The 10,469-nt window shown below is 43.3% G+C and overlaps 1 protein-coding gene across 1 annotated transcript in view; it reads right to left on the bottom strand.

Annotated features, from left to right (window-relative positions):
- RPRD1B (regulation of nuclear pre-mRNA domain containing 1B) overlaps positions 1-10,469 on the bottom strand; it is a 38,163-nt gene continuing 27,694 nt past the window's right edge. The window contains exons 5-7 of the mRNA XM_075177648.1: positions 8,239-8,365; positions 6,429-6,604; positions 1-1,039 (exon numbers count right to left, since the gene is read on the bottom strand). Coding sequence (XP_075033749.1) covers positions 890-1,039; positions 6,429-6,604; positions 8,239-8,365 — 453 coding nt within the window. The 3' untranslated portion in view covers positions 1-889. The remainder of the gene's footprint in view (positions 1,040-6,428; positions 6,605-8,238; positions 8,366-10,469) is intronic.

Below are 10,469 nucleotides of genomic sequence, written 5' to 3'. Positions count from 1 at the left end.
TTTAAGTGCATTTAAAAAAAAATGTATTCATCATAGCGACAACAACATTACAGAGGCGAACAATGGCATTGGAGTTCCCCTCCCCTTTGAATACGATTGTTCCTCTGATGATGAAACAAAGTGGAGGCTGAATAGCATGTGCTGGGCTGGTTTCTTCTTGATGGTGAACAGCACCGTCAGTTATTCTAACACTTTAATAAGTTGTCAACCAATTCTATCACCATCTTTGCTCTGGTACAAAACTATGACTTAGACAGGACTGAGTGTAAAAATGCGCACATTCCAAATTTATCAACAATGTACAAGGGAAGTGAGAAAAACATGTTGAATTTTGAAATTTCATTTCAGAAAATCTAGCAATAAAGGTTTGTACACAGATACAAGGACACGGTTGTTCTGAAATGACACACACTATATTGTGTATTACTCCTGTCCAGCAGCACGTTACAGGACAACTAGCCATGCTGCCTCTGAACACAAATTCATTTCCCCATCTCTTGAACGGAACAGGAAGGACAAGCTGCCAGAGAAAGCTGGTAAAGAAGCATAATCTGCGCACACGCTCCATAAATGAGTCTCTCTAATTTAAAAAAAAAAATAAGAAAAAAAGAAAAAAAAAAACACAACACAGGGAAGATGATGAACCCTAAGCAACTGCCCATGTGGTTTCGTCCATCAGCGGCGAACACTACAGGTGATTTAGGAAGGTGGGGGACTGGGTTGCCATTACTAATACACTGCTACAATGGTGCAGTAGGAACATCATTATTTCGTACAGAGAGGATAAAGTTCCAGTCTTTCTGAGCTATGTTGTGCTCCTCTCCTTCTCCTGTGCTGGTGTATGTTGATGGTGTAAGGTGGATCAGTCACCCAAACACGAGGATTGGTCCTAATCCGTGGAGAAGAGATCCCCAGCAGAAGGGAGAGGTGCCAGACCCCCTGTGACGTTAGGAAGCAGCGAGAGGTCGGGCAGACTCTGAATGTGAGACTTCAGCTCCTTCCGTACTTGCGTTACACGAGCTAGCTTCTGCTTGTATTCCTAAAACAAAAAACATGGAAGCATAGAGAATGATGAAATTACAACTGTGCAACTTACTAAACACATCATCATCATCATCAGCTATTTATATAGCACCACTAATTCCACAGCGCTGTACAGAGAACTCGCTCACATTAGTCCCTGTCCCACTGGGACCTACAGTCTAAATTCCTTAACACACACACACACACACACACACACACACACACACACACAGAGAGACTAAGATCAATTTGATAGCAGCCAATCAGCCTACTGGTATTTTTTGGAGTGTGGGAGGAAACCGGAGCACCCGGAGGAAACCCATGCAAACACGAGGAGAACACACAGATAAGGCCTTGGTCGAGAATCGAACTCATGACCCAGTGCTGTGAGCCAGAAGTGCTAACCACTAAGCCACCGTGCTGTGCACACGTTTTTTATACTGTGTGCAATATCAATGTTTTTTTTCATAGCTTTCCAATTCATACCGCATTTGCTGCCAGTACTAAACCAAACTGATCAGCAGTAAATACGACCCTGAGCGTGTCTACAGATGGATCTGTTCAGGTCTCACACGTGTCAGGTACTCTTACAATAACACCACGTACACGCCCTATAATTAGTCAATTGAATATTGTTATTGTTGGGACGGAATACCAAATCTTTCCCAGTGTGATCATTAATGGAGATCTATCATGACTCAACATTTGCTTCCCTTGCACATCCTTCACTGCGCTGCAATAACACATCAAGAGGGAACATAGTACAAAAAACTGAACTAACATCTGGACTCTTTAATTTTGGGAATTTTTGGAGGCTATTTAAATATTTGTCTGCAGGAAATGATGCATTTCCTTGTTAAAAATTTATAGGAAGGGGGAGAGAGTAAGAAAACAATTTGGTGACTGAGGTCAAAGGGAGGAAGGGGAATTATGGGAGTTGGAGATTATAGGTGAAATGGCCATGGATGAACCACAGATCAGAATACCTGTAGCATTGCTAGTACAATGTGTGCTTGGCAGTGAGAGAGGAATACAGTTATATGGGGGTGATAGTGTTATTAATATAAACAGAATGAGGAGAAAATATCTAGGGCAAGTGATCAATCAAGGACATTTCCTAAGAAAACCATGAAGTGATAGTAAAGTTTCCTTCTCATTAGAAAAAATCCCAAACTAAATGGAAACGCAACATAAGAGAGTTGTGAACGGTGGTTACAATAACCATGGCAAGGTGCCAGTGGATATACGTACAATATCACATAGACCAGGGTTTCCCAAACCCAGTCCTCCAACAGTGCAGGTTTTCCATATCTCCTTGCTGGAGCACAGGTGTATTCATTACTGACTGACACATTGTAACAGATCCACAGGTGGTCCTAATTATGTCACATGTGATCCGGAAAACCTGCACTGTTGGGGAGCCCTGAGGACTGGGTTTGGGAAACCCTGACATAGACCAACTAAATGCATTTTTCACACATGAATCCTGACATTACAATGCCCTAATATATCTTCTCCTGACCTTTACCATTGCTCAGTAAAGTGCATTTGAATTTTTCTTAATTTATCAATTACCAGCACTAAGAGAGACGTATAACAGTCCAGACAGTGGACTAAAAGGATGCGTTTAATCTGTAGGACAAAAGTCTCAAATGGTAAAATCAGACCATTCAGTTATATTTCCTATGATGTCACAGGCCATGCCCCATCTTTTTATTTCTTCTTTTACAACTAGAACACTGCAAACTTGTCACAGACAGCCTTCTGCACTTCCCCCCCAAAAAAGTAGATTTACTGAATCCTTGTAGGGTGTCCTGTGCCAACAAAGACATAGACAGACAGGTTGCTGGAAAGAGTTAAGCAAACAACACAAATTACGGTAAACGCTATTCTTATAATATCCTCCACAAGGATATGTTTTCCTATATCTCGGTTTGTGGACTCTCATATGCAGTAAATAGAGTGACATAAGCAATCTGCTGAAACAGAAGGCACACAAAAGTATCACAGAAGCCTAAATTTTCTTTCTGTGTAACAGATTGATCTCATGTCCGTGGCGTCTTCTAGGAGACCCGTACCATACCCAGGCCTGTGATTGGAGGTGCCTTTTACCAGCAACCTGACCCAACCACATCCCGCTTGTACATTTGCGGGAGAACTGGACAATGAAAGCAGAAAGAGAGAGTATAATTAACTCAGACAAGGGAGCAGAGACTATTAATTTCACCATCTAATTGGGAAAATGAACAATGTCCTCTGGAAGCTGTCACCCAGCGATAGTGTGAGAAGCTCCTGGGAAGAACAGTTCACTTATCCGTGCAGCACCAGGCCATTGACCCCAGCATCGGGTACAACATGGTCAACGTTGTTAAATACAATTACATGAAATCATTCAAAACCTGAAAAAACCCCCACAGGCAGCATGATTCCCCCTTCCCCCACACCCCTCCCCAAATTCTAACCAGCCAGGGCTGAACCTAATCCATAACAGGCAAACCTTGAGCAAGGGGTCCCCCCATCATAGTTAAATCAGATTCTTAATATTAAGCACCTTTCTCTTATGTCTAATGGTCAATTAAACAGGTTATCAGTGGCCTGTAATAGTCGCGCGTACACAGTCCTTTCCTTCTAATGCAGTGTCCACCAAGGGGTTAATCCGACACATTAGAAACCATGGTGTCCACGGATGTCCCCCGCCCTTCCTCCACTTTCCCACCCCTTGTCATCTCATCAAACATTGCATACGTCTCCTGGGGACTGAAGGACAGACTGTGCCCAGGAACCTAGGGTGACATTCCCGACCTGTATTTATCATCCATCCAGCACTGTGTACACAGTGACTATGTCTAAAACTATGTATATCAGCAAACACAATCATGCAGTCGCTCCCAATGCAACTGATTATTGCCCTGTTCATAACCTATTTAAAAAAAAAAAACCTGCATAAAAATCAAAACTGCATAAAACAGCAGACAGACAGCACTATTGTTTCGCAGAGTACTCCCAATAAGCAGAAGAATCCATAATGGCTGTTTTCAGAGGAGAATCCAGTTAACCACTTCCTAACTGTAATGAAGCCTAAGCCCGCATTTATAAATGGTGCAAGAAGATGGTGACTGGAAGCAAGAGGTCAGTGACAGCACAGATCACCTAATCACATCATGTTCATATCGTGACAGTGACATCGTTGTGACATCAGTACCGAGGGGGTGTTGGCGGTGAGTTGGAGTTTAACTCATCACCGCAGAGCATTTGATTTTGTCCCCCACTCCGCCTGTTTCCTTTACATTGCACTTTTCCATAAACGAAGTTACACAAGAATGGAGATTGCCTACACACCAAGGGGTATACAGTCATGGCCAAAAGTTTTGAGAATTAAACAAATATTTTTTACAACGTCTGCTGCCTCAGTTTTTATGATGGCAATTTGCATATACTCCAGAATGTCATGAAGAGTGATCCGATGAATTGCAATTAATTTAAAAGTCCTTCTCTGTCATGACAATGAACTTTATCCCCAAAACAATGTTTCCACTACATTCCAGCCCTGACACAAAAGGACCAGCTGACATCAGGTCAGTGATTCTCTCGTTAACACAGGTGAGAGTGTTGTCAAGGACAAGGCTGGAGATTACTCTGTCATGCTGATTGAGTTAAATTATAGTTCTTCATCTGTTAACCATGGTTATCTGCAAGGAAACACGTGCAGTCATCATTGCTTTGCACAAATAGGGCTTCACAGGCAAGGATATTGCCGCTAGTAAGATTGCACCTAAATAAACCATTTATCAGATCATCAAGAACTTGAAGGAGAGAGGTTCAATAGTTGTGAAGAAGGCTTCAGGGCGCCCAAGAACATCCAGCAAGCACCAGGACAGTCTCCTAAAGTTGATTCAGCTGCAAGATCGGGTACCACCAGTGCAGAGCTTGCTCAGGAATAGCAGCAGGCAGGTGTGAGTGCATCTGCGCACACAGTGAGCGAAGACTTTTGGAGGATGGCCTGGTGTTAAAGCCAGCAAAGAAGAAACTTCTCCCCAGCAAAAACATCAAGGACAGACTAATATTCTGCAAAAGGTACAGGGATTGGACTGCTGAGGTCTGGGGTAAAGTCATTTTCTCTAATGAATCCCTTTTCAGATTGTTTGGGGTATCTGGAAAAACGCTTGTCCGGAGATGGAAAGGTGAGCGCTACCATCAGTTCTGTGTCATGCCAACAGTAAAGCATCCTGAGATCATGTGTAGGGTTGCTTATCAACCAAGGGACTGGGCTCATTCACAATTTTGACCAAGATCACAGCCATGAGTAAAGAATGGTACCAAAACATCCTCCAAGAGCAACTTCTCCCAACCATCCAAGAAAAGTTTGGTGACGAACAATGCCTTTTCCAGCATGATGGAGCACCTTGCCCTAAGGCAAAAGTGATAACTTGGTGGTTTGGGGATCAAGACATAAAAAATTTGGGTCCATGGCTAAGAATCTCCCAAGACCTTAATCCTATTGAGAACTTGTGGTCAATCCTCAAGAGGTGGATGGACAAACAAAAACCCACAAATTCTGACAAACTCCAAGCATTGATTGGGCAAGAATGGGCGGCCATCAGTCAGTATGTGGCCCAGAAGTTGATTGACAGCATAACAGGGCGAATTGCAGAGGTCTTCAAAAAGAAGGGGGTCAACACTGCAAATATTGACTCTTTGCATAAACTTAATGCAATTGTCAATTGACACTTATGAAATGCTTGTTACTTTATTTCAGTATACCATAGCAACATCTGACAAAAAGGTCTTAAAACACTGAAGCAGCAAACTTTGTGAAAACCAATACTTGTGTCATTCTCAAAACTTTTGGCCATGACTGTAGGTTAACTGGTTTCTAACTAGATTGGGACTGTGTATATTACTGGGCCTGTGGTAAGGAATTTGATTGCAAGCTCTACTGGGGCAAGGACTGGTGTAAATACATTTACTCTACCTGTGAAGTGCTGTGTAATATTTTGGTGCTACTAAAGCATAATAAATACAAAGATTAGGTTGTGACTGGGGATTATCAAGAATTCGCTCAGTGTCACTGAACCACTAATTAATTTTGTGTTCTGCAGTGAGGGTTACACAGGGATAAAAGTCATGAATAAATACAATATAAAGTAATGGGACAACAGTCATCACTGGACTTGTTCAGTTATCATTATAGGAGAACCATGGACAGGGTTATAAATCTTTTCCAGTGTAAATGGCTCCTTTGTACATTTTATTGATTAAATCGCAGCTATTCGCTGGTGACTGACTCTCCTTTGCGATATATTTAAGGATCTCTGTACAGTATACCAGAGGCTTCCTGCTGGTCCATGACCCAATAAGTCAGGTGTACCCATTCCGTGTACAGAACCACCAGGTGAGGGCCATACCTCCAGCTTCTTCTCTTTGTTGCTCAGAGCATCTTTCTGGATCTGTGTGTACTCCAATAGCATCCGTGCCAGCTGCCTGCGGTCATCTAGTTCTGCTGCCAGCCGCCCGTTGTACTCTGCCAGCAGGAGGCAAGCCTCATCCACGGTCTTAGAAAGACGCTCTGCCCCTTCTTTGTCTGAAAGATTAACAATACGGGGTTCAGTAACTTAACAGCTTCCCTAGTTTCTGCTTACCACACTATTATACGTTTTGTCACCCCGGTGCGGAGCCTCTTTTGACACTATTTGGGCTGGTCACATTCCAACATCAGTAATTTGTTTATCAATTACCCACACAAATGATAACTAGGGGAAAATGTATCAAGCTGAGATTTTCCGTCCGGTTTGAATAGTGGAGATGTTGCTTATTGCAACCAATCAGATTCAAGTGATCATTTATTTAGTACATTCTACAAAATGATAGCTAGAATCTTATTGGTTGCTATAGACAACATCTCCACTTTTCAAACCCACCAGAAACTCTCAGCTTGAAATATTTACCCGTTGTGTTTCCCAGAAGACTTAGGGCTAGATTTACTAAGCTGCGGGTTTGAAAAATAGGGGATGTTGCCAATAGCAACCAATCAGATTCTAGCTGTCATTTTGTAGAATGCACTAAATAAATGAAAGTTAGAATCTGATTGGTTGCTATAGGCAACATCCCCACTTTTTCAAACCCGCAGCTTAGTAAATCTAGCCCTTAGACTTTAAATTTTCAGAAAACACCAGTTTGCTTATACCGCCTGATGCGGCAAAGACAAATCGACCCAAAATGGCCATTTTTGGTTTTTTTTTCTGAAGTAACAAGAAAGTGGACAGATAGCAAATGTTTATTCTCTTTCTAAACACCAAGAAATACTTAGTGGTTCTTGCCGTGGCAACAATCCACCTATCCAAATACGCAAAGAGCAGGATTCTACACATAGGTTTTCATAATAACACCTACACTTGAAAATAATACATTTTTCTCATTCTGTCTAGATTTAAAAACTTGTAACATTAAAGAGAGTTACACGTTAGGTTTAATGAAGCCAGGATGGGGGAGATCTGGGCATTATACTCCCCCCCCCCCCCCCATCTCTGGACTGTTTAGTAGTTATTGTCTGGTGATAAAACATTAAGGAAGGACATTATTTGAAAGATGGCACTATGCCATGAGAGGTTGACAAAATGCCATTAATCAGCAGTCACGCCAAAGTCAATCAGACTGGGACATGGTCTAGTTACCAAAATTGTACTATAGGCTTTATCAGCATAGACTTAATCATCATCATCATCATTTATTTATATAGCGCCACTAATTCTGCACCGCTGTACAGAGAACTCATTCACATCAGTCCCTGCCCCATTGGAGCTTACAGTCTAAATTCCCTAATAGACACACACTCACACAGACAGACAGAGTGAGAGAGAGACTAGTGTCAATTTTGATAGCAGCCAATTTACCTACCAGTATGTTTTTGGAGTGTGGGAGGAAGCCGGAGCACCCGGAGGAAAATCCACGCAAACACAGGGAGCACATACAAACGCCACACAGATAAGGCCATGGTCGGGTATCAAACTCATGACCCCAGTGCTGTGAGACAGAAGTGCAAACCACTAGGCCACTGTGATGAAAAAGGTGATAAAAGCAACCATGCGGAAAATATGCATTTCAGCAGATGCTTAACTACATATCCCATGATACTGACAGACATCACAGGGTATAGAGACCATACAAAGCTAGAGAACCAAAAGATGTACGCAGTGCAACTACAAATACTGGTCTCACCTGTAATCTTCTCCAGCAAGGACACATCCTGAACTTCCTGTGGAAGGGATGCAATTTTCTGCCTTACAGCAGCATCCCCAGAAGCGGCATTCTCCAGATCCTGCAGTGCTTTAATGAGATCCTCCGTCTACAAGAAAGAAAGAGAGGCATTCACTGCGTGACAGGACTAGGTGGAAGAGAACAGCGTTAGCACAATGTATGAAGTTCAGTCAGGTCTAATTAGAGCTACACACACTCAGCTGGAAGGAATAAAACATTTAAGAAGTAAAACTGTATTTTATAAAGCAAAAATGTACATCATTATAATAACTCTGTATGGATCATTTCCATTTTTATTAATCTACGTTTACAAATGTTATTTTCATCCACAAGTTAAAAATAAAACTAGAAGCCATAAACTGCTACCCCAAGATCTATAGGATATAAATATCAAGATACCTATGATATTGGTAATTGTTGTGGGGCTCATTTAGTTCTAAATAAAAGTGCATGCAAAGATCTGCAAATAACGAAGGAGGGCACTCCCAGACACTGGTTCCAGAGAGGCAACATTTATTATTGATAAAATAGCTGCTCTAGTGCTGTTAGTTTTTTCAAAGTCAGCCGGGAGGGCGCTCCTCTACCCGAGCCACGTCGGGGGCGAGGGGAGGGCGCTCCTCTCCCCGAGCCATGTCGGGGAGGCGGGAGGGCGCTCTTCTACCAGAGAAAACGTCGGGGAGGCGGGAGGGCGCTCCTCTCCCCGAGCCACGTCGGGGAGGCGGGAGGGCGCTCTTCTACCAGAGAAAACGTCGGGGAGGCGGGAGGGCGCTCCTCTCCCCGAGCCACGTCGGGGAGGCGGGAGGGCGCTCTTCTACCAGAGAAAACGTCGGGGAGGCGGGAGGGCGCTCCTCTCCCCGAGCCACGTCGGGGAGGCGCTCCTCTCCCAGAGAAAACGTCGGGGAGGCGGGAGGGCGCTCCTCTCCCAGAGAAACCGTCGGGGAGGCGGGAGGGCGCTCCTCTACCCGAGAAACCGTCGGGGAGGGCGCTCCTCTACCTGAGCGACGTCGGGATCAATAGGGTTCTTGACTAGCTGAACTATGTTGTGGTTGGCAGTGCTTCTTTATCTGAGACAGAAGCCTGCAGACTTGCATTACAGACATATACTGTGTGGATTGGTGAATTCATACACAGGAACAGAGCTAGTTATTTCATTTAAAAATTTTAATTTTGGTATTTATTAGGCCTACAAATACCATACTAGCCCAGCTCCAACCCCCTGCGTTAAGGGAAGTGTTAAATAAAAAAAAAAATCTGACCCTTATCTGTACTAGTGTGGCTAAAGCATGAGAAGAGAAGGACACTTTCCTCCTGAGGGTGAAGCTTAATCCCCACCATGAGATCCGTGTTCCACTAGAGAACAGAGGAAACAGTTGGCCACCATATGATGAGCCCTAACCAAGTGTAGAACTATAAAATAAGAAACATCCACGTTAGAAATGACATGGGTTTGTTTTAGATGCGGTAATGTCACAGGGTACGGAGGCGATACACGGTCAGCTGTTGGGGACAACGGTAGGGAGCTGCAAAACATGGCAGTAAAGAGACTGAACGACGAGAAGTTAATATATGCACGAATGCTTGTAAAACACAATAGAGCAAGGTCTATAGGGTCAGCACAGAACCCAGCTGCTTTGTGTTCAGCTCAGCCTGTGCTCATTTTATTTTCATCATCTAATAGGTAATTAATCTTCCTTTATTCCCCTCAATATGCCTCTTAAATTTATCATCGGCAGAGACACGAGGCTGTCTGTGCCTGGTACTGAGCAGGAAACAGAAATATCCCTGTACACCCACAGCACTCACCTCAAGCACATCAGAGATAAGCAGACATTAAGCCTCTTTCATAAGCCAGAAATTCTCTCCCTGCAGCTGTGACTGCTCCCACTTTATATCAAGACCCATTTCTCTCTCATGTCAGAAGTTTTTTGTTTGATTTTTAACAAAGTATCATTATTGTTTCATTTCCAAACTTTACTATTATAAAAGCCTCTAAAAGTTGGCCCACCAAGTTTCCATAAACATTTTTTCCTCTGCTCTGCTCATCCCTGGGCCTTACACCTCTCCCTCCTTCCCGAACTTCTCCCTAGTCACTACTGCTACCCTTTTGTCGTCGTCGTCGCCCCCCCCCCCCCCCCCCCAAGTGGACTGGAGAGACAGTCTTGTTTCCCATATTTTACATTTCTATTTCACCA

This window comes from Mixophyes fleayi, chromosome 6 (assembly GCF_038048845.1).
Source record: "Mixophyes fleayi isolate aMixFle1 chromosome 6, aMixFle1.hap1, whole genome shotgun sequence".
NCBI classification, from domain to species: domain Eukaryota; kingdom Metazoa; phylum Chordata; class Amphibia; order Anura; family Limnodynastidae; genus Mixophyes; species Mixophyes fleayi.
This window is presented reverse-complemented; position numbering and strand designations above follow the sequence as displayed.